The following is a 25,190-nucleotide window of genomic DNA, read 5'->3' as shown; positions in this document are numbered from 1 at the left end:
GATTACCCAGTCATACTTTTTATTTTTAAGGAATAAATCATAAAAGCAACAAATGCATGCTGATATAATAATTTAACTTAAAGTGCCTTCAGGGGAAAATACATTTTTAAGAGATGAAATTTACTGATATATATATATATATATATATATATATATATATATATATATATCCTATTATTATTATCAGATTTATTGTCTCCCATGTGCAAAGTACTGTGGTAGTCTTTGAATGTGGAAGTCACATTCTGAAGAACTTAATGCCACTGAAATGTGTATAAAGTAATAGTTATATCTTTATTGCTTCAGCAGAGCAGAAGGGATATATACTAGGTGTTATTAAATTGGAATTCTAAAGTAATAAAATAATAACTGACGCTCCACTTATTTTTGTGGAAACTTGAGGCAACTTCATGATAAATGCCTAAATGCACACTGATTGGTTGATAATAAAAAAAAATGGGAAGGTATGTGTATTTCTACCCCATTTAGAAAGATACCTTGGAGACAGAGTTTTTATCTCTGAAACTACTCAGAGCAATAAATTTGTTCTCCTCCAACTTTGAGGTTCTGTGTTATCGTCCATCTAATGGCATTAGAATCCCAAACACTTGTCTTTTTATAAAACTACTCTTTAAGTTATCATGCAGGGACTGTACTGTGATCCAATGATGTTCTTGGCACTTTATTCCATTATCTAAGTAGCAGTGTTTTTAGTAATGGATGCAAGATTTAATAACTTTCTTATCAGGTGGTAATAGTTCTCTAAATCAAAACTGAGTGCTCCTGTTAATGTTAAAATTTATAAATTATTTTGGATGGATACCTTTTAAAGAGATATGTAAATTCTAAATCTTCCTGGCTTTAGACTTAGAAGCTATTATGTACTTGTCAGAAATAATTCCTTGGAAGATATCAGATCAGTAGCTTCACTTGTTCAATTTATAATCAGAAAACTTTTAAACAGGTAAAATTTTATCTTTTACAGACATTTTACTTCTGCTACAAGGTAGTATATCTTTGTATTTCTGATAAAGTAGAAAAATTATAGAAATGGAGAATGATTTTAAGAACTCTAAAACCTGGATCTAGTTCCAGAAGTAAATCTTATTTAGCTTAGAGTCCTTAGCATGTCTTAGCTTTCAGAAATCAGTTACCTTATCCACAAAAAGGAGTCAACAATATTTGCTCTAATTATGCCACATAGGGCTGCTAAGAATATAAAAAAATAATGAATATTAAAAGACTTTGAAAAATTTTAAAGTACTCTCAAAAATTTATGAGCAAGCACATGTGTGTGTGTATGGGTGTGGACATGTAACCTAAGAAGAAAATTTAATAAACAAATCCTCCTTTGGTTTGATTTCTGATTTTTTTGGAAGTGAAAGTCATCACTCTCTAGTACAGTTTAGAAGAGAATATGGTATGGTGCTACAGATTTTGTTTGAGATATAAACAGAAAAAAATTTCATAACATTTAATGTGCAGTCTTTGAAAGACAACAATAAAGATTGACTCAGGCTTTTAACGTGGACTTTTTGCACATTTGTTATTACACACTTAATGTCCTTTTTAATCTCCAAAAATTTAATAAACATCAACCAATTCATTTTGTTTTAGTTTCCCAATAACTGGTGTAGAATTGATGTGTTCCTTGGGGCTCCAAGTGTGTTAATAGGTAGTTGCTATAAGTGCATCATCTCAAAGCCAATTTCACCTCAGAATCACACTCACTCTCCAAAATGGGAGAGACAGAAAAGAAAACATTCTTTATGAGGACAAATTTAGAAAACCTCATGTGGTCTTTCACATGGATGAACAAACTCTGATTCAAGATGACAGAAACTTTGGCTGAAATTTTTGCACTGCATGGTAACTCAGAAAAAGCATTCTATGTATTGTTCTTGTGATTTTGTATTATAATTCCACACACTGAATTGCCATTTTTAAACACAGAGTGAAGTAAAAATTCTATATAATTATGCTTTATTCAGAAACTTGAATATACAAGAAAATTGAAAGTCAATTATAAGCTTTATTAAAAGGCATGATATCTTCTTATAATGGCTGTTGGGATGCATTTGAGAAAATCTGATTTATCTGACTTTCTTTCCTCTAGGCTTCTTTACCTGCCAAGACAGATCTTCCAGAATTTTTTATTGCTTCTTATAAGTGGCCTGGATGGACTCATGGGCCATTGGATCAAAAAAATTGTGCTGCATCCTGGGCATTTTCCACCGCAAGTAATAGTCATTTTAATTACTTCCTCATAAACTCCCTTTTCACTATAGAGCCTAAGAGGGTAATTAAAAATGTTTTTAAATTAAAATATTTAAATATTAACATATGGTCAATTAAAATAAAACCATACTCTGGCAAGAGAAAACTATCTGAGGAATATAAGTTTTAGTCTAAAAATTGATCATTAACATCTAATTTTAGATACAGAATGAATTTAAAGTTCAACAAAGTAAAGTTGCCAGAATTTGTTCAATTTTTGAGAGTTAAAGTCAGATAATAAGAAGGGTATTAAGGTTCCTCTGCACCCATAGAATTATCTGTACTCCTGACATGAATATACACACCCTCACATAATTATTACATATTTTTAGTAAGTTCACCATATATGTATATATAAATATGCATATATATATATATATATATATATATATATTTAGCTATTAGACTATTCTGAAGTAAAGCTTAGAATTAAATTATCAAATATGTTTTTTCTCATCTGAAATAAAAATAATTCTGACTCTAAAGTGATATAACTGATGTTTAAATAAAATTAACTTACAGTTTTATATTAATGTTAATCCAAAAATGTAAAGAATGCTTCTTTTATAGCTACTTTAATAGAAGTTCACAAGTCAACTAAATAAGTTACTTAGGCCCACCCTAAGATTTTATGTCCAAAATTATCCTCAAAAAAGTACTGATTGTATTTCAGCAATTTAAAAAAGTTGACAAGATGAGAACTGGACACTATCAAAGATCTTGTGTTCAAGGTTTATAGATAATTTCAAAAGAGTGCTCAAAAACAATTTAAAGCACTGACAACATTACAAAGTAAATGCATAGGCTCTTGGAGCAGCCAGCTGTGAAGTAGGCTGACATCTTTGTCTATATGTCATTGCTTCATGGTATCTGTGAGTTACTCCAGAGATGCCTTTAGCAGAACTGGAGTGTTGGCCAGGCTCACCTCTGGAATGGCTGCATCTGTTAATTTAACATTGCTGCCCAGACCTCCTGTGTAAATGCTCTCTGTAGCTCTGTTGTTTGTATTTACCAAGTTAGGGACTTTTCTAAGACCTGTTTCAGATGGGTTGGGAGAGATTTAATCATTTACATCATTTGCCCACTTATATTCATGTGGTTAATGACTTACACCTCCAAGGTGATATGTAACAACTTAGCCTTAAATTTAAGCTAGATTAGTATTTCTGGACATTTAAGGAAAGTTGTTAGCAGTGAAAACTGAGAGAGACTTGCTAGGCCGATTTGGAGGCTGTCTTGGTATCTCTAGGTCACAGCTTCACAGATAGACTTAGCACAGGGCCAAGTCTAGATTGTCCTCCCACCTAATTCAAATAGTTCCCACAAAGACTATTTGAAATTATTTTGTGGTTTCAGAGGACTCAGTTTTGTATTTCATGTAGTACATATGGTAAATTGGACCTATTATATTTGTATGTGTGTGTTAAATTTTTTAAAAAATGAACTAAGTTCTAAAGATATACAGAAAATTGTATCCGGAGGTAGAAGTTGAAATAAGAAAAATATTTTAAAGAGAAACTAAAAGCTACAACATGGAATAGAAGAAAAACTTAAAGGATGTACATATATAGAAAAGGTTATGTAACCAAATAAAATTCAAGCATTTGACAGAAGCTGAAGAGGTAAAGGTGTTGGAATGGTGGGAGTTATATGTGCCACAGAGTAAATTTGGAGACAGAATAAAACAAACAGGGAAAATAATAGTGTGTCTCAGAGGTAACATTCAATAAAATTTTTAAAAAGAGAGCAGAAAGCAATAGACTAAACTGAGTTATTCTTAAATTTTCTGACCTTTTCCAAGCATTTCAGGTAAATTTGGATGAAACTTTCAGTGAGATCCAGAAATGTCTATATAACATAGAGCAACAGATTGCATAACATTATGATTTTAAACACTTACCTTTTAGTGGAAATCTAGACTGATGTGGCTTGAGTAAATTTTAGAGGTCCTCCTTTTCAATCCTCCCATCTTATAAAGAGAGCCCAGTAGATTAGGTGACTCACCTAGAGCCAAGACAGGAGACATGACTACTGTTGACACCATGAAAGTGTATTTTGAACAAATTAAATTTCACTAATATTTAAAAAAATTATATTTGATTCTGAATCCTTATAGTGAATGTCAAAGCATGAAAGGATTTCTATTTTCTTTTATGATACAAGGAATTATTCCCTTGAGGATTTCAGAAATATTAGTATAGTGCCATTTACTCCTAATGAAATGTATCCTAGCATCCTCAATAGACAGAAATTGAGAAGGAAGTGGAGGTTATAGATTTAATACTTATTAAGCATATAAACTGTATTAGCAATTGCACTATGGAATGGTACACATGCTGTAGTTACATAAAATTCATATACAGAGATCCATTTGTAAATGCATTATTTAAAATGAATTATTTTAGAAAAAAACTTAAATGAATATTTTGAGGGGTTCCAGTGCACACATAATTCTTTTTTTTTTTAGAAAGAGAGGGAGAATCTTTATTATTTATTTATTTATTTTGTAGATGGACACAACACAATGCCTTTTTTATTTTTATGTGGTGCTGAGAATCAAACCTGGGTCACGCCTGTGCTAGGCGAGCACTCTACTGCTGAACCACAATCCCAGCCCCCACACATAATTCTGATGGGAAGAAAATTGACTTCCCCTGAGAAAAAGAATGAATACAAAAAAAAAAAAAAAGAAAGAAAAAAGCTATCTGTTGGCTTTAACTAAGAATGAGTAAGGGTTAGCCTGATAGTAAACATCAAAAATGATACAGTTATAGTTATCCAACAACAAAAAAATCTGTTTTTAAAATACTACTCACCCTAATTTTTTCATGGTCTCATCATTTACAATATCATGAAATCATGTTCAAAATGACGATATGTAGATTTCTGCTACTAGTAGGTTAGTTTTTCTAGTCTATTATTCTATGAAGGCAGAATTATATATATTTTTAATTCTTGCTCATTATTGTAATTTTTAAAGCTACCATGCTTTTGACCTAGTAGTGCTCAGTAAGTGTATTGAGGGAGGGATGAACTTATGGCTACTACAATGCCAAGGAATTATTTAAACAGAATAGTCAATCATAAATGATTACTGTGGTTCTCAATATAACTAGTAACATTAATTAATGTTATTAACAATGATATTAATAATAGTTAAAACTGTATTATAAATTATATAATACATATCACTAAGTATATGTAGTGTTGGACCACCCTCTGACAGAGGTTGAGGAGCATCACTAGACCAGCTAGTGAGTGTCTCCCGGCTGAGCGAGAGGGTAAGTGTCGCGACCCGGCCCGCCACCCAGCCTGGCAAAAATCACACCGAGTTGGGAGTTGAGTCAGCTGAGATGGCGCAGCAACTCAGTTTATTGTGGAAGGAGAGGACTTATATAGAGAGAGGAGAAGGGGGGGACAAAGGCAGGGGCCAATCAGAGATCGGAGTGTCCCCCAGGTTGGGGTAGCCTAGGCACCCCAGTTACAGAAACAGAGCCCTGTTACCCTAGTTGCAGAAACAGAGCCCCGTTACCCTAGTTACAGAAACAATACCCCATTAGGTATGTGTGTCCCATTGCTGGGGAGTTATTGTGTTTGCGGAAGCCATATCTTGGGGCCATTCAGGCATGTATATGGAAGCCCTTTCTCAAGCTCTAACTGTCACATACATGGAGAATCACAAAATCAGAACCACAAGACTGGGGATTTCTTTCCCCAGTGATTGCACTTCCGTGGTCAGCAGAGGTCCCAACAATGTAGTATCATATATAATATACATAATTACTGCAACTATATTATTGTGTGTCACTGACTAGTAATATTAATTAATTATAAGAGTTAATGATAGTTTTAAGTATATTTAGCTAAAAACATACTCACTTTGTATATAAAAGTGAAGTCTATGTTTACTGAAATAAGATTAAGATAATTATTTTCAACATATTACAAGCATAAAAGTGTGCTATGTAGCTTTAAGGTATTAGATAAATTTATAATAGTTTGAATTAGCTGAAGTATGTTCTCCTGGGTAGTTAAATTAGATATCAATTTAAAAAGGAAGGATTCAATTTACTCCAATATATCAAATTAACATGGGTGAATTTTCAGTTAATATTTTTACAATCCATTTTCTTAATTTCTCCAATTTACTTACATTCATTTAAAAATGTATTTAACCATAATTACATGCAAGATACCATGTCAGAGATAGAAGTATAAGTAACATATTGGCCTCAAGAAAACTGCCACTTGACAGATTCCTTAATGACAGGTTCAAAAGTATACAGAACATGAAAGGAACAAGTTAGCAAAGCTTTCAGTTTCCTAAGTTAAAGGAGTAATATCAATAGAATACAAACATTATGACTGAAATTATGTTGTTGTTGAACTGACTGAAATACATAGATCTATTAATGACATTTGTTCTTAATCTCAAATAATGTACAATTTTGAAAACTAAGGTTCCAACAGAAAAGGATATGTGGATTACTAGAAACATCATGTTGTGTATCATTTGAGTATTAATCAGTATTCTATTTGAAACAGGTGTGGCAGCTGACAGAATAGCAATTCAGTCTAAGGGTCGATACACAGCCAATCTGTCCCCTCAGAATTTGATCTCGTGCTGTCCTAAGAACCGTCATGGATGCAACAGTGGAAGCATTGACAGGGCCTGGTGGTACCTGAGAAAACGTGGGTAAATAGCTGCCCAACACATGTTTCTAAGATTTTTATGAACGTTGTCTCAAGTGACAATAAGGAAAAATGTTTTGAGATTTTTTTTTTTACAAAAACAAAAAAGAAGAAAAATCTAAAAGTATATATATATATATATATATATATATATATATATATATATATACACACAAATAAATTTTACTTTTAGATATATACTATATGTGGTATCTTCTGAGATAAGAAGCTATTGGAAATAGTTATTAAAGAATGTGTACAGGGGGCTGGGGATGTGGCTCAAGCCGTAGCGTGCTCTCCTGGCACGCGTGCGGCCCGGGTTCAATCCTCAGCACCACATACAAACAAAGATGTTGTGTCCGCTGAGAACTAAAAAATAAATATTTAAAATTCTAAAAAAAAAAAAAAAAAGAATGTGTACATTTTTATCTAAATTAACATAAATTTTTCTTTTGACGACTCAAACAAGCTTTTTCTTCTTGCTGCTCTGCACCAAGTGGTTCCAGTGAGTTCCTTCAGAGGGATTGCAGTAATCAATGTTGCTGATTCCTCAGTTGTGCCTTTTAGTTAGCTAGGTCGATGAATAGAGATAAAATTGGAGGAAAAATTAGATTAAAAATCTCAGAAGAATAACACAAAAAAAGTAACTTAGAGTTGCTTCAGCTCATCAGTGCCATTACTGTGTTCATCCTAGTTGGTGAAAATTCTCAGGTTGCAAATCCTTACTCTCACAGCTGACACCAGCACAGCACCATGTGGCTACTGGAGAGCTGATATGCTTCAGAGCTGATTATTTGGCTAAGGACTGCACCTGACAACTAGTAGAATGTGGAGTGACTCCCATTCTTTCACCATCCAGTCAGTGGCCTTAACTTGTCATACAACAGTTAGATGTTATGAAAGAGGGAAAGTGTCAGATATTGATAGGTAGCATTAAATTGTTAACATTTTTTTCATGTATTTTGCCTAATAAAATGGTAATTTGAATGGGCAGCTTGGGCTGAAATTTTCCTGGTGTAGTAGAGTTTGACTGGCTTCTGTTTTATGCTATGATAAAGATAAAAGTTTTTCAGGAGTTTCAAAATATAAATTATTATTGAGATCAAATTAAATCTCATTTTATTAGTCTGCTTGTGCCCTCATAACCACATGTCAGAGTCTGGTGACTTAAACAGGGATTATTTTGTCTCGGAGACTGCAAGGTCCAAGGTCAAAGTGCTGGATTATTCAGTACAAGGCAGAGATTCTCTTCCTGGCTTGCAGTTGTTCACTTTCTTGAAGTGTCTTCACATGGTGGTGAAAGAGCTCTGGTTATTTCCTTTTTCTTATAAGGGCACAGAATCCCATCCATGAGGGTCCCACACTTAGGCTCTCATTTGAATTAATTATGTCTCAAAGGGGCAACACCAAATGCCATCACATGGGCCTTACAACTTCAACATATTAATTTTAGATTCACACAATTCAGTCTATACCACTCAGCATTTAATATAAATGTAAATGTGGCATATTTTATGCTTTGTTTTCATCATGTTTCTTGCTGAGATTTTCATACTCTGTTGGACACTGTCACATTTTTTTGAACCAATTTTAGTGGATTTTTTAACGGTCATTTCAGCATTAAATATATATAAAATCAGTTATGTAATTTCAGTTCCCTTACTATCGACCTTTGTATTCAATAGGATTATATTATATTTCGAATCAAATAATTTGCACTTTGCTAAGTTCACTTTCAAAATCAGAAATCAAAATATTTAAAAAAATTTTTGTGCATCGTGTTTATCTCATAAGTTTCTACTTTAAATGTTATATAATTGTTATACTATTTCCCCAAAGTATCATGAACTACAGACATATAATCATTAAAGTCTTATGAAAGATAGTATCTGTAACTTAAATAAAATATCAACAAACCATAAAAAAACCCTTAATTCTTAAATGTACATAATTTATCTGTAAATAACCAAAGTGATTGTTTTTTCATATCTAATTAGACTCTTCTACATTATTATACATAATTATAATCTATATTTTAATATTACTAGCAGCTTTATTAATGGCTACTTTTCATCCTCAGGTAATCCTATATTGAAGATAGAATTATTAAAAAAGGATTGAAGTAAAATTTCAAAAATAATAATGAACAAATAATACAGGGGTAGAGAGCAATGCAATGTCATTGAGTTGCTTTGTTGGAGTCAGTTGATATTTTTAAAATTATGCATGTAGGTAACCAGCAAAATTTATGAATGTTTAGTTCAGCAAGATTGAACATAGACAGAATATTATGGCATTTCCCTAAATACTACCTTTGTTTTTTGCTTATTTCTCATAGACTGGTATCTCATGCCTGCTATCCACTTTTTAAGGACCAAAATAACACCAATAATATCTGTGCCATGGCTAGTAGGTCTGATGGGCGGGGAAAAAGGCATGCCACCAAGCCATGTCCCAACAGCATAGAGAAGTCTAACAGGATTTACCAATGCTCTCCTGCATACAGAGTGTCTTCCAATGTAAGTCTAAATAGCAAGAACTAATAATGGCCGACATCCTCAAACATATATAGCTCTGTTGTTAATACTATTTAAAAACTTTAAAACTATTAAAAATAAAACATTATATTTTCAGATTTTTTTTCTTACAGTGTCCATTAAAGACTTTGAGTACAGTTTCTATTTTTTCCTAATATTAGTGTCAAAATGGGCTTAATTTACAATATGACCAGGAAAATAAAGTTCTTAAATTATGTTTTATAGTGTGTGTATGTGTGTGTGTGTGTGTGTGTGTGTGTATACAAACTTGATAAGTAAAGCTAAGTCAAACCTGCTTTCACTGAATTTTTTGTGGTGGTGCTAAATTTATCAATCCTTTACTCCCCAAGATAATGGAAGTGAGCATAGTCACAATAGGAAATAGTCTTAGATTCCAGTTTGTCATGTTAAAATCCTAGGCAAGTTTTATTCCATGATAGCAGTGTCACCTGGTCTTCTTAACTCCAAAATATCTGACTCCTCAGTGACTCACAGTAATCTCCAAAATACAGTCCAGTATTTTTACCATGGTAAACAGGTCTTCTATGAATTGAGTCTATTCTACTATTTTTATAGATTCATGTCCTGCCAGCATTTGCCCTGTGCACCTGCACACAATGCTTCTGATGTGTCTGTCTCTTTTCTCCAGATATATCACACTCATCCATGCATGTGTACTTAGCTAGGTGATAATTTCTCTGATCCAAGGTGTTAACCCACTGTTCCATCTGGTGAAATGTTACACAAATGTCAAAGTCTCGAGCAACATTTCATCATTTTTAAAGTTTTACTGGACTTCTAAGTGGGATTAATTTCCTTTTGTGGTTTGTAGCCATAACAATCTATGCTTCTCTCGATAATATAACTTATTATATAATAATGAAATTAGTTGTATGAATGTCTGTTTACACCACTGAGATATAAATATCTTGAGGATGGGTGCATAGTCAGTGTTTGTTTCTATCATAGTTTCTAGACTGTAATTTGTGCTCAATATATACAGAAGGGAGGGAGGGAGGGAGGGACAGAAACAGGGAGGGAGGAAATTCCCTGCCTCCCTACTGAGGGTACATTGGGTGGCAACACAGAAATATTTGTACTGAAGCTGTAGAGGGACCTCACTAAACATCTGAGATAGCTGTTGTGATCTCCACTGATTAATCATGGCTTTAACTTAGCTTTGATATTTTTTGTTTGTCACAATAAAAAGTTAATACACTTTCTCTCCACTCCAAAATTATCATTTAGTGATAAAACTCAACAAAAAATGAGCACATCTTTAGCAATTTCATCAATGTTATATTTCATGTGTGAGTATTTCAAACTATGATTAAGAGTAAATAAACTGCAAGTGATCAAATCATTTCGGATTATATAACACCTAAATTGTACTACAGCTGTCAAACTGTAGGTGTAGTATTATTGATAATGATGATGATACTCATTGATATTTCCCATTCCAGGAAACTGAGATAATGATGGAAATCATGCAAAATGGACCAGTTCAAGGTAAACTTGCATGATATTTAATAAAAATTGCTTTAGGAATCTTCATAAGCATTTAATAATTCTAAAATCAGTTCAGTTATGAGATTTGCTTAGCTAATCACTTAATTATCTGCCATTTTACTTTAAGAGATAGACTCACTTCTATATTGAACTCTTAAATATTAGTGATTAATTTCATAAAAGTGCTGAGTATTTTCAAGTGATCATGGACTAACAGACATTCAAACATGAAATGCCAAGTGATTAATTCACAACAAGCTCACTTTCCTCCCTTTAATTATATGTAAGAGTCATACATAATGTTAGATATTTTCACCTTCACCTTAGGTAACAGATTGGAAAAAATGAGGATTAGTAATAGAAACAAAACTAGATACATTTCTTTTGTATTAGTTCAAGGGAAATCAAGTAAGCCAATATGATTTTTGTGTCTTACAAAAGGCCTCAAACTTGACAATTTTGGAAATGTGTTCTTTGAGATAAACTAACAGTTAATAACAAAATTATGTAATGACTCACTGTATATTGACTTTGATTTTCAGAATATCATCTCTGATAATAGTTACTTTTGCTTATTTGTTGAATTTTATTTTGTAACATTGACGTGGAAAAGGAAAAATACACAGAATATATTCCCTCTCTAAACAAACATAGCCTTGAAGTGCATGGAAGAAAAAAATTCAATGAGGCATAAAGTGGAATTCAGGTTGTGAACACCAAAAAGCCCAATTATTTATCAGTGCATTGGAATAAAAAATTTAAAAAAATTAAATTTAAAATATTTGATATATACTTAAGAAACTGTTGGAAAGTTTTTCTTTTTGCCTGAATGCTGATTTGATTAGTTCAGCATACAGAAAAAGATCATGGATGTTTCTAATTGTGCTGAAATTATGTTTTACGGAGAAAACAAAACACACTAAACATGTTGTGAATTTAAGAAATCCTGGAACCTTACACAAAATCTGAAAAAACATGAGAAGCTTCTTTCTCCTTTACAGCTATATAAATCATTGGCTGTTGTAAGAGTGGGAAACTTGAAGGATCCAAGACTTTTGAACACTAGATTAACTTTTAAAGGTCCAACTTTGACATTTGCCACTTAAATTATTTTTGGCCATTTACCTAACCCTTTTAAATATTTATACCATTGTTTTGTTGTTTGAAGGGTTTCTTTCTCTATTTTTAATGACTCAAGAGAAATTTGAATCATAATTATTTAAAGTTGAGAACACCTTAGACTTGCTTTATTACCATATGCATAAATTTCACATAATCAATCAAAAATAAAGATAAAAAAATTCAAACCAATAAAATAAAAATGTGAATTATTGAACACAGAAAATGTTTGTTGAGAACCTGTTTCTTGCCAACTCAAGCCAGGGGCAAGACAGCAATAATCAAGACAGCTCCTTCTTCTCTTCATGCATGAATGTTATAGTTTTGTACAATGAGTTTACTGCAGCTTTCCAAGATTAGAACTGCACTGCTGTAGTTTATGTATTTATGTGTTTGTGGATTCATCAACTCTGGTTTGGTGTCAGAAATTGAAGGCAATGTCATCTTTGCATTGATTATGATAGTTTCTCACCTTGTTCTTTAGTTAGCAGTGTTTTTCAGCAATGGAGGATATATTTTATTTATAATGCTTATGGAAGAACTAAATCATAAGAATTAAAGGAATCAATGGTTCTATGGAGAAGAAAAATCACTAGCAATATCTTCACATTTTTATGAATGGATAGAAAGCTGTTTGGCTCTTGCTGTAGATGCAATGTGATTGTATGCTCATTGTTGCCTGGTTTAACATTCAGCATTTCCCCCATCTCAGTACAAAAGATTGTCAAAAGAATAGAATGTTGAATAAATAAAACTGTGCATGCTTCTAAAATTGTACAATTGAAAATAAGTATAGGTGATGAAAAGAGAACAAAAGTAGAAATCTGCATGGAGTACAGTTATATAAATTCTTTAAATCCTATGGGAATGTGTTTTATAGTAGATAAAAAAGGCCTAACCTCTTTTGAGACTATTTGAACAGCATCAGAAAAAAAAAAAAACATGTAACTTTAAAAAATGAAATAAAAAGTGGAAAATTTAAAAAGTTATAATTTGACTTTGGAATATTAATTTAATTTTAGTATCTACCAAGTGCTAGTGAAATTAGTCCTTTTTTTTTATATAATCCATGTCAAACTAAGATAGACTAACACTGTTTATCATTATCAGACTATACACATTTAATCCCAATTAGAAAATCTTCAATTCACATCCTTTGGAAAAGAACTTTAAAGTGTTCACCCTGAACTGTCCAATTCCTTCTACAAAGTGGCATACAATATAGAAAAGAAATAGTGCAGGTGAGGGCGTGAAGGAGAGTTTTAGGAAGCATCAGCTCTACTTTTTAAATAATACAACACTGGCTTAGCTCTGTAGAGCAGGGAGGATGAAATCCTGTCAGAGTATTCTTTTGCCAGGGTTTTGCCTTTTATTCAAACTCTGCAAGGAAAGGTTTGTATTTATTTATAAGGTTAAGGAAAATTGCTTTAAGCCAAATTTGCTATACTCACCTTTCTCTGCTGGCTTGATTGGGATTTTGAGAAAGTTGTGGTGAAACAGGACATTAGAAATAGCAATCATTGATCTACTGCAGTGGCCCGGCTCCATTCCTGGTAATAGTGCCTTTGTTGATTAAGACTTGAGTGGCATTTAAAGGTATAATGTGTAGTCAAGTAATGTTCTAAGTAAGTAAAATTTGTTTTTATAAGAGAAGAGGAAAGTATTATAATCAATCAATTAAGTAGAAAAGAAAATGATGAGGGAATTAAACAATCTCTTCATAGATTTAGCTCCTTGCAATTTATTCATTCATTGTTTTGATAGAATTTCTGGAGACTTTTAAAGATGATTTTTTAAAACTCTGCCATTCTCCTGTTGGGTTTTATTTAGCCATAATGCAAGTCCACGAGGATTTCTTTTACTATAAGACAGGGATATATAGACATGTTACCAGCACAAATGAAGAATCAGAAAAATATCGAAAATTTCGGACACATGCAGTCAAACTTACTGGGTAAGGCAGTTCCTTTTTCTTTTTTTTAATTAATTTTTTAAAATTTATAGATGACAGCGTAATGCATTGCAATTCTTATTACATATATACAGCACATTTTTTCATATCTCTGGTTTTATACAAAGTATATTCACACCATTTGTGTCTTCATACATGTACTTTGGATAATAATGTTCATCCCATTCCACTATCATTTCTAACTCCATACCCCCTCCCTTCGCCTCCAACCCCTCTGCCTTATCTAGAGTTCGTCTATTCCTTCCATGCTCCCCCTTCCTACCCAACTATGAATCAGCCTCCTTATATCAGAGAAAACATTCATCATTTGTTTTTTTGGGGATTGGCTAAATTCACTTAGCATTATCTTCTCTAACTCCATCCGTTTACCTGCAAATGCCATGATTTTGTCCTCTTTTATTGCTGAGTAATATTCCATTGTGTATATATGCCACATTATTTTTTTATCCATTCATCCTTTGAAGGGCATCTAGGTTGGTTCCACAGTTTAACTATTGTGAATTGTGCTGCTATAAACATTGATGTGGCTGTGTCCCTGTAGTATGTTGTTTCTAATTCCTTTGGGTATAGACAGAGGAGAGGGATAGCTGGGTCAAATGGTGGTTCCATTCCTAATTTTCCAAGAAATCTCCATGTTGCTTTCCATATTGGCTGCACCAATTTGCAGCCCCACCAGCAGTGTATGAATGGATCTTTTCCCCCACATCCTTGCCAGCACTTATTGTTATTTGTATGCATAATAGCTGCCATTCTGACTGGAGTGAGGTGAAATCTTAGAGTAATTTTGATTTGCATTTCTCTAATTACTTAAAGTCTTCTTAAATTCTTAAAAGCTTTGTTATTTGGAAGCTATTGGTTCATTTATGGAAAATGAAACTGAACATAATAATACATAATGTATTTAGATATTGGAATTCCCCTTTGTGAGAGAGATTATTTTACCAATTGAAAAATTATCCAAACTTGGCCATTATTTTGTCATTATTTTAAAAAGAGTGGAATAAATCAGACATAATTTTCCTATGTTCAAATGTGAATACATGACCAGTGAAACTCCACATTATGTACAACCAAAAGAATGGGATCCTAATTAGAATAGGTTATTCTCCCTGTGTATATATTATGTCAAGAAAATATACTCTACTATCATGTATATCTAAGAACAAATTAAAAAAGAAGACCATGGTAGCCAAACTCAATATTCTAGGAAAGATGATCATCTCCTGCTTCCCATTTGTGAATATGTTCTTAAGAATCTGTTCTAAGGACAAGGGAATGTATTTCCCTTTGAAATATATTATTGGAGTAAATTCTTATATCTGACATAATCAAGGAGAAGGTGCAATTCTGAAGTGTATTATGATCAAGGGAGAAAATTTTTAATGGAGTTACAAATGTTAGTTATTAAGTAACAAGAGAGGGTAAGATCATCTTTAGCTTGATATAAGGTTTTTAAAAATATTTATATGAGAATTGAGGAAATTGCACTGATCAAATTTGAAAGTAAAATATATTCACCTATGCAAGGGCAAGAAACAAAGTTTATAATTTTGTTTGGTGGTTGGGTCTCAGGGATAAATAATTTCACAAATAGGGCCTGAAAGACAGACCATTATAAAACCAATTCACCCCACCCCCCCCCAAAAAAAAAACACTTCCCCACTGAACCTTCTCAGTCTCATTCTGATTGTGTCTCAGTTTGCAAATTTGTTCTCAAAATATCTCACTCTAATTCGAAGAAAATGTTACAGAAAAGTTTTGTTTTTGTTTCCATCCAAAACTCTCTCTCTTCATCTTTCCTTTTTTTGTAAATAACTTCATTCTTAGTTGAGCTTGTCATTCCCAACAAATTTACTAAGCCTGCAGAAAACAACCTCACCTACAACAAAATTGTTATCTTCTACTGATTTTGGAAACCTGAGTATAATTCTAAGGTATATAGACAATCTATCCTTCAGGTGTCTCATTAACCCTCAGTTCTCACTTATTTAAAATACTCCAGTCTTTCAATTACAGAATTATCACATGTCTTTAATCAAGGATCCAAAGATCTATGACTTGTCTTGATTCAGGAATGTGAAAATATATGTCTTAGAATTGAAAAATTCAGTACTTCATGTTAATGTAGGATATTGATTTAAAAAACAACAGCTAGGAGAAAAGATATGTGATATATGATTTTGCCATCTAGAGATAACCTCTATTAAAATTTGGAATACTTTTATCTATATCCTAGATAAATAACAATAAGGAAAATAAAGACAATAGAAAGAAAGAAAGGAAAAGAGAAAAAGAAAAAATTTTCATGTGAAAATCGGGTACTAAAGTTTTAAAAATTTATAAGAAGGAAATTTTTGCTAATGTTTTCATTATAAGTATATAAAAATCGTAGCTTCTCAACATTCTTTCAAGTGATGGGTGTTTCCCTTTTTCATTTTATTAGGTCTATTCTGCATAGTCACACCATTTTAGAGTCTTATGGCAGTTCCTGGTGCCTAGCTTTCTTAAGTCCAATGGAACAAGTGCATTTAACTAAAAAAATATATATATAAGTTGCATATGTTTACCACTAAAATGAATGAGCTTAAAAAGAAATGATCCCAAACCAAACCTTAAAAATAAATAATTATTAGCATAACAATTGTTGGAAAAAATCAGAAAATTTCTCTCACTTTCTGTTGATGAAAAGTTAGGGAGACAAACTAAAATAGGAAAAAAATAGGATATGGCATATTAAAATATTCTTACTTAGATTAATTTTACTTGAATATAATAATGTTTAATATAATATTATGGAAATTAAGATGTATATTAAAAGAATTAGTGATTGATATAGTAGCTCACTTTAGCTACATATATATATTTTTAACATTTTCTTAGTTGTTTATAGACCTTTATTTTATTCATTTATTTATATGTGGTGCTGAGAATTGAACCCAATGCCTCACACAGGTGAGGCAAGCACTCCACCACTGAGCCACAACCCCAGCCCTAGCTGCATATTTTAATATTTATCAATTTGTTGTCAACAGATAAAATGAGTAAATTTGTCACTCTTATACTTCTTCCCACATCTCCTTCTATCATACTTCTGATATTGGTTAGTTATGCTACTATTTATGCACATCAAATGATTAAAAGATATCTGCATTCTATTGTGAAACTTTAAAGTACACAGCGTTTACACATTATTCTATATAATGCATTGTGGAGTCAATAAGTGAGTACTTTTTGACAGTGGTTCTTCTATCCTTTAGTTTAACTTTTACTAATTATTTTGTTACTGAACTTTATTTTCTAGTAATTTTTTTATTAAGAAGAGCTCATAAGGCTTGATTACCTAATTTCTTGTATGTTCAAAAAAGTAATTATATTGATGAATAACATAACTGGAATAAAATCCTGGACTATAAACCATCAGAATTTTGCAGATGTTGCTCTAGGGTCTGCAACATTCAGTTTTCCTGAAGAAAGTCTGAGGATACCAGATGGTTTTTTTTTTTTTTTCCCTTTTCATAAAAAAATGACCTGACTCTTTCTATTTGAACACTCATTAATTTTTTTTTTTTTGTACCTGAGATAGAACTTAGGGGCACTCGACACTGAACTACATCACCATCCTATTTTGTATTTTATTTAGAGACAGGGTCTCATTAAGTTGCTTAGCACCTTTGTTGAGGCTGGCTTTGAACTCGTGATCCTCCTGTCTCAGCCTCCTTAGCTTCTGGGATTGCAGGTGTGCCCCTCTGCACCCAGTTCACTCATTAATTTTTGTAATCCTTGAATTTAACACATTTTTATTTATGCCGGATTTTCTACATCTCCTATTATTTTTCTTATAATGATATTTATCTTATAGTTCTTTAGCATTTTATTGTATATGATTTCTCTACTGCGATTTGCCTATTCCCAAAGTTTATTGTATTTGCTAATCATTCTCCAAATGGCTCTTGCTTTTGAAATCTTCTTATTTTTTTTCCTTTCCTCTCATCTCGTTGTCATTTAAGGTCTTATTTGAGTTGTATTTAGAGAAATCATGTTTGTAGTTTGTCTTTATCTGACTTCTCCAGTTTCCTTGAATAATTCATGTTGAGCTTTAGATTCTTCACCTGTTTCTTCCTGCATTTTTTGGAGGGAGAATTCTCTTTAGTTATAAATGATGGTAGAATATATTTTGGTATATTTATACAAGCATGGAATATATCTTCTTCCTGCATTCTTTATAGAAATTTAATCACAAATCTGTGCATTTCATTCTCTAGAACTTCCTATTTTTCTACACATAACACTATTCTCCTGTGACCCCAACATTTCTTCATATGCTTGCAATGTGTTATTATTCCATTTACCTTCAGCGTTATTTGTTTCTCTTCTCCTTCATGCCCACATAGTCTTCCTTACTTGGTTAAAATCCCACAGTGAATATTCTCTCCCCTTCCACACATGCCCTGGACTCTTGCCCCTTGTTTGACTTAAATTAGCTTGCAGACTTCAATTGTGGATTCAATTTGAATCAATCTGTTTTGTACCTGCATCTGATCATAGTTGATAAAAACTTGCAACTATGTTGATTCACTTTAATTTATAATGACACATTTCAAATAGATGTCTAATACTATCGGTTAATCATGTTCTGAATGACTATTTTGTTTATTCTCCCACTCTTTAGGTGATTATCTCACAACTTGTTCTTTTTCCTTGAATCTCCAACACCTTCCCACCTCTTGTTCTTCATGATAACCTCGTGTTCTATTTCCCTGAAAAGACTGAAGCAATCAGAAAACACTTCCTGGAAACATAAGTGTCACTACCAGCACATACATACTGGCTCATAATCATTCGTCTACCTTTTACATAATTGAGCCATCCACACTCCAGTCTGAATTTTTGCTTGCATATTGTACCCTAGTCCCTTTCAGCTATGCAGAGACAATTTCTCCTTTTTCTTCTCTGTATTCAGTTTTATTTATGTTGTTACATACTGGTGTTTCTTAGATTAGAAGAAGAAAAAGCTCCTTTTCTTTTGACTTCACCTTTTCCATACTTCAGTTGTTCTCTTCTTACAGCAAACACCTTGCAAGATTTGCCTGGTGTTTGCTCTAAGAAGAGAACAACTGAAAGCTAGCACCAACTGAATTATATTTCTAGCCAGGACTTCTCTACTGAATTCCAAATTTGCATGTTCCCAGGTCTATTTAATATCTCAAACCTGCATGCACATTATTAGGGAAAGAGATGCTTCAAACTTAGCACTTCTAAAACAGAACTCCCAATTTTCCCTTTATCCTTGTGAAATAGCTTCATTTTTTTTTCCATTTTAGTCGATGACAACTCTATCTTTCCCTATGCTCTGGTGGGAAACCCTGGAGTTGTCCTTTATTCTTTTCCTCACAACTAACTTTTAATTTTTGACTTCAGAAGCCAACCATTTTTCCCCCTCTGAACCTCCACTGCAGTGCCTGAGTCACCATTAGTCAATATTTTGTACCTGGATTTCTGAAGTCACTTCTAGCAGGTCTTTCTGCATTTACCTCTCCCCTCTGGCAGTCTATTTTCAACATAGAAACAATGATTTTCCTGTTAAAACTTTACTCAGGTCTTGTCACTCCTTGGCTCAGAACACTACATGATTTCCCATTTCCTTCAGTGTAAAAGTCAAGATTTTTACCATGGTCTACATGACCTGAGAACCTACTCCCACCCACATCAACTTTATGATCTCAGCTTCTACTCCCCTGTAACTTGTTCTGCCTACTTTAGAAGTTCTGTACCGTGTCAGCAATACCCACCTCACTCAGGATCTTACTTAAAATGCTCTCTTACCATATATTCAATTCCTTAGTTTCTCTGCCTCCATCTCACCTCTGCTCAGATCTCACTTCTCAGTATAGCCCTCTCTCTGAATTTCCTATTTAATCTGCTACTTGTTCTCTGCTCCAGCAATCCTGAACTCCCTCACCTGCACTATTTTTCTAAATGGTCACGTAGTCATCGCTTTCTAACACAGTGTATAATTTAATTATCTTTTAACGTTGATCATATACCATCTATCTCTAGTACTAGAATGAAACTCCAAAGAGCAGATGTTTTTAGTTACTCACAGATGTTGCCAAATCACCTAATGCATGGGGGAAACCATAATAGACTTAATGCTTTTTCTATTCAACAAATTAATTTTTTAGCTTGTATTTTGTGATAGTTCTCCTTTGTTTTTATTCATCTTTAAGTAGGGTAACTATTTCTTCAAAAGTAGAGTAGGTAGTAGTTGGAAAGAGCTGATGAACTCCTCAGCTTTGATTCAAGTTTGTATATGTTAAACCCAAACTCAACAGATTGACCCTTGCTTTTGTTCTGGAAATATTTGGTCCTTCATTATAACTCAGAAGGCTTGGTGGGACTTATAATAACCCTCCTGCAGGAATCTGCTGCCATGTGCTATTCTTTGCCTTCCTTTTCACTTCACCCTGTGCCCTCTTTCAGTCATTACCTCTGGAAGGCTGGTTGGGACTCTGTTGGTGCAACCAGCTTCCCTGTGATTTCTTTCTCAATTAGCTAACATGGGTAGTGCAAATGGGTTATGGCATCTCATTGTCATAGCCTGAAAATGGTCCTTGAGAATAGCTTGAAAAGTATTTCTGGAATGTCTTACATATTTTAATGGGATAATTTTTTCTCTTTAGGTCCAGAGGTAAAAGGAGAGGATAGTGGTGAGTGCCATCTCTCACCACCAATTCTTATTTTTTGGTACAGTACAAAATGAGTTTTTCTATTATTTCTCAATGTTAGGTTTTATGATTATGTCTGCTGCATGATTCATTAAAGATAGAAAAAAAGATATTGAGGATTTGAAACTTGCTTCATTTTTCTACTTTTAATTGATCAGTGACTTTTCAGGAAGATAAATGGAATGAAACTTCTTCATACTGTGACTGGTACCTGAAAATTCAACTCTATTTTGATTTCATTTTTTATCAGTCTGAAAGTTGCATTTTTCCAAACTCCGTATATATGTTTCATAATTAATTTTTGTTTTCTCAGTAATGTTCTTAATCTAGAAAATAATTTCCACTACACATTAGGTGATGGATATAATTTTTCCTATCATTCCACGAATTCTCTAAATTACAACACTGACATTGGAGGCTCTCTTGGTTTATTCGAACCTATCCTTGGTCATCTCTACCATCTATGTAGTCATGCTAGTCATATTTTCTTCACTCTACTCTTATATTCATTAATGCTGAGTTTGAAAAAGATATAAATCTGTTTACGTTTAATCTCTCTGCCATTGTTTCTATATTCCTCATATCCAGTGTATAGTTGTAGTAGTGTTTTTTATATTTACTTTCAAAAACTCCTAGATAATTGGGATCTTTATAAATTTGCCTCACAACATGACAATTAATGAGGCTAACCTTGTCAGTAGGGAAATTGCTTTGGGGGGATATATCTAGTTTTTTCAATTTTTTTTTTTTTTGGTCACCTGGGCATTGTTAGGTGCTCCAGAGCAGTAGATTTTCATTCATTTCCCCATTAACAATTCCTTATTTGGTAATTACTACATTCAGGAAATTAATGCATCAGTGAATTAAAGCACAATCAAATAGCTCAAGGAGGTTAATGTTCCTTATCAAAGAACTTAATATATTCCTATGAAGTGCCTGACAAATTTATCTCAACAAATTGTTTTCTGCCCTTTCTGTAGAAGACAAAGCTATTAGGTTTAAACTTGGGAAGAAAAAAGGAAATGAATTTAAGCTTTTATCAAGTGCCCAGCACTGGGGAACACAAGGAGGATTACTATTTAACCTTAATCTTAAGGAGTTTAGAGAATGAGGTAGATACATCCACAACTGATTCCACCATAAGATGATACAGCTTTATGCTTTGTGTATGTATTCCCACATTCGTAAAGCACAGGATGGGGGTAATTTGCACAGGATGCAAACTTGTAATTCCTGGCTTTACTCCTTATTGCCATCCTTTCTCTTTTCTCCAAAACCTCTGTCCATCCTAATTATAGATGCTATATTTATAGAAGCATTTAATTGAATAAAAACCCACATATTTTGAGACTTGTCATTATATTATATACACTAATATGAAGAAAATATTACTTATTAAACTAAGTTTTAATTGTAAGACATGAAAAAAATTTATTTTATAATCAACATTTGAGAAGCTCATCAAAGCTGCTATTCTCTATATTATGATTATATCCTACATCTTTATGCCCATCACAATCTATTCTGTGTCCTGTCCATCCAACATTCTGAGTCTTACTTAACCACCAAGTCTGAAGTTGGTAAAGTATTGCATAAGTTCCTTTTGTTTTGCTTATGATTCTCAAGAATCCCTGCTGGAATTCAAATGAGTAAATTCAGCAGGTCAAAATTTTAGAATATTAAGGGATGTAATTGGGATAAACATTGACTTTTCTTTATATTGTCATCCCTGCTCATGGAATAGAGTTGTATTGAAAATTACTCCACATGTCACTAAGAAAGAAAAATAAAATAATTTAAAGACTATTTTCATCATGTTCAATAATGTTTTATTCAGTAAGTATTGAGTATGTATGTGTGTGTCAGGTATTGTTTTAGGTACTGGGGTATGTCCATGAATAAAATAGACAAACATCCTGGTCCTAATCAAATTTATATGCTACTGATTGATGTGTATTTTTTTGATTTTTAAAAAATTTATACATGACAGCGAAATGCATTACAATTCTTATTACACATTTAGACCACAGTTTTTCATATCTCTGGTTGTATACAAAGTATATTCACACCAATTAATGTCTTCAAATCTGTACATTGGGTAATAATGATCATCACATTCCACCATCATTTCTAACCTTATACACCCTCCCATCCCCTCCCACTCCTCTGCCCTATCTAGAGTTCCTCTATTCCTCCAGTGTTCCTGCTCTGTATCCCACTATGAATCAGCTTCCTTATATCAAAGAAAACATTTGGCATTTGGTTTTTTGGGATTGGCTAACTTCACTTAGCATTGTCTTCTCTAACTCCATTCATTTACCTGAAAATGCCATGATTTTATTCTCTTTTATTGCTGAGTAATATTCCATTGTGTATATATGCCACATTTTTTTTATCCATTCATCTATTGAAGGGCATCTAGATTGGTTCCGCAGTTTAGCTGTTGTGAATTATGCTGCTATAAAAATTGATGTGGCTGTGTCCTTGTAGTATGCTGTTTTTAAGTCCTTTGGGTATAAACTGAGGAGAGGGATACTTGGGTCAAATAGTGATTCCATTCCCAATTTTCCGAGATGTGTAACTCGAAAACTATGTTATTTTATAATGGCCAAAGTCCTTATACTGAACTTTATGTGTATTTCTAAAGTATTAACTTTTTTTTTGTTGTTCATTTGTTTTACATATGAATATTGAATAGTTACTCAAGGAGAGAGGAGACCAACTATTGTGAAATGTAGGCCAGAAGGTAAACAAATGTTAGAATAGCCAAAGAATGACAGATTTAAGAATAACAAAGAAATATTTCCAAGTATAATTTGAATAATGATTACAGTTTTTTAAAAATTTGAATCAAATACCTCCAGCAAATACATTAAAAAATACTGTTGCAAAATGATATAAATTGGTTATGTTTCTAATAATTACTGTGAAGAAATCTGGTTTAAGTGAATCATCAAAATGTGAATCAGAAATTTCTGTAAACTTTGATATAAATCCATTATATGACTTCAAATTGGGCATAATAGAATGATTTCTAAGTTATTCTTTTTTGTATGCCCAACAAATATTAAAAGCTAATCCACAGTGTTCCTGGTACAATGCTGAGTACTAGACATTAAATAAAAACACATAAAAATGTGAAATTATGAGACCTTTTATAAAGGAAAGATAAAAAGAAATAAAGTTTGAGCTGAGATTTTATGAATTGCATAAAAACAAAGGGAACAGATTGTTTCAAGGCCCTGAGACTACAATGCAGACATTTTGTGAACAAGAAGTTTGTGTTTGCTGAATCTCAGGAGGCAAAAATTTGGAGGCCATTATAAAGATTTTAGTGAAGGATATTAAGTATTTGATTAATAATCTAAGGAATAATAGGAAGTTATTAAACTTTTTAAGTAGGAAGGTGGCTTGAACTTTATTGCATTTTAAAAATATTACTCTGACTATAAAGAGTGTAATAAAAAGAGGCAAATTGTGATACCCTAAATAACTAATAATATTTTGGGCTGAGTAAAATGGTGAAAAAGTTTGGGACATATGGGTAGAGCAAGAAATAGTTAAGAAGAAAAGCTAGTGGACACCATGTGGGGCTGTAATGGAGCATGATAAGGGAAGAGTCCATGATGGTTCACTCTTAGAATCATAGTTTCATAAATTGGATGAGGAGTGGTGTCATACAAGGTGATAGGGAAGGAGTACACTATTGGGCCTGATGACTTGAGGATTACTTTGAGATATAAGATGAGGGCTGGGGTTGTAGTTCAGTGGTAAAGCTCCTACCTAGCATGCATGAAGTCTTGGTTTAGATTCCCAGCACCACCATTCCAAACACAAGTGAATGACAGAACAAGCAGATAGATACACTTGATCTCGAGGCCAGGGGATATAAGGTTTAAAGATGGCTGAGATTAAACAGAATCATAGTTGAGATCAAGTCATGAGAAAATCCAGTATTTAATGATGGACCACAAAATGATGTGTGCAGAAGACAGAGTAGCAAAGGCCAGGAAAGTTAACAGAAAAGAATAATAGAAAGAAAAGTAGTCAGTGTGAGATTTCTTAGAAATCTGCAAGGCTGTACGGGTTGAAATTCAAAGAGTATGTGTAGAAATGGACCTTGTAAGGGACTATGTGGTGATTCTTCTATATTGGGATAGAAGGTGAGGTTAGATGACAAAGTCTTAGCAATTAGGATGAGGTATATTGATGAAAATTCCTATCACATTGTGTCGTTTATCTCTCCAGGAAGTAAAAGCTGAGGTTACCTGTAGAAGGTGGTGAGAGGAATGCTTTGTCAGAATTTTGCTGAAATTAAAGAGGATTTTCAGTGGCCATCTAGATGTTCAGGAGAGGGAG

At 32.9% G+C, this 25,190-nt stretch overlaps 1 protein-coding gene across 1 annotated transcript in view; it reads left to right on the top strand.

The window, feature by feature from the left end:
* The window catches only part of Tinag (tubulointerstitial nephritis antigen), a 76,113-nt gene that overhangs the window by 26,248 nt on the left and 24,675 nt on the right, over window positions 1-25,190 (top strand). The window contains exons 5-9 of the mRNA XM_027938270.2: window positions 2,117-2,240; window positions 6,823-6,973; window positions 9,308-9,488; window positions 10,970-11,015; window positions 13,965-14,088. Coding sequence (XP_027794071.2) covers window positions 2,117-2,240; window positions 6,823-6,973; window positions 9,308-9,488; window positions 10,970-11,015; window positions 13,965-14,088 — 626 coding nt within the window. The remainder of the gene's footprint in view (window positions 1-2,116; window positions 2,241-6,822; window positions 6,974-9,307; window positions 9,489-10,969; window positions 11,016-13,964; window positions 14,089-25,190) is intronic.

This window comes from Marmota flaviventris, chromosome 6 (genome assembly GCF_047511675.1).
Source record: "Marmota flaviventris isolate mMarFla1 chromosome 6, mMarFla1.hap1, whole genome shotgun sequence".
Classification (NCBI taxonomy): domain Eukaryota; kingdom Metazoa; phylum Chordata; class Mammalia; order Rodentia; family Sciuridae; genus Marmota; species Marmota flaviventris.
The sequence above is the reverse complement of the archived record's forward strand: the minus strand, read 5'-3'. Positions and strand labels throughout refer to the sequence as shown.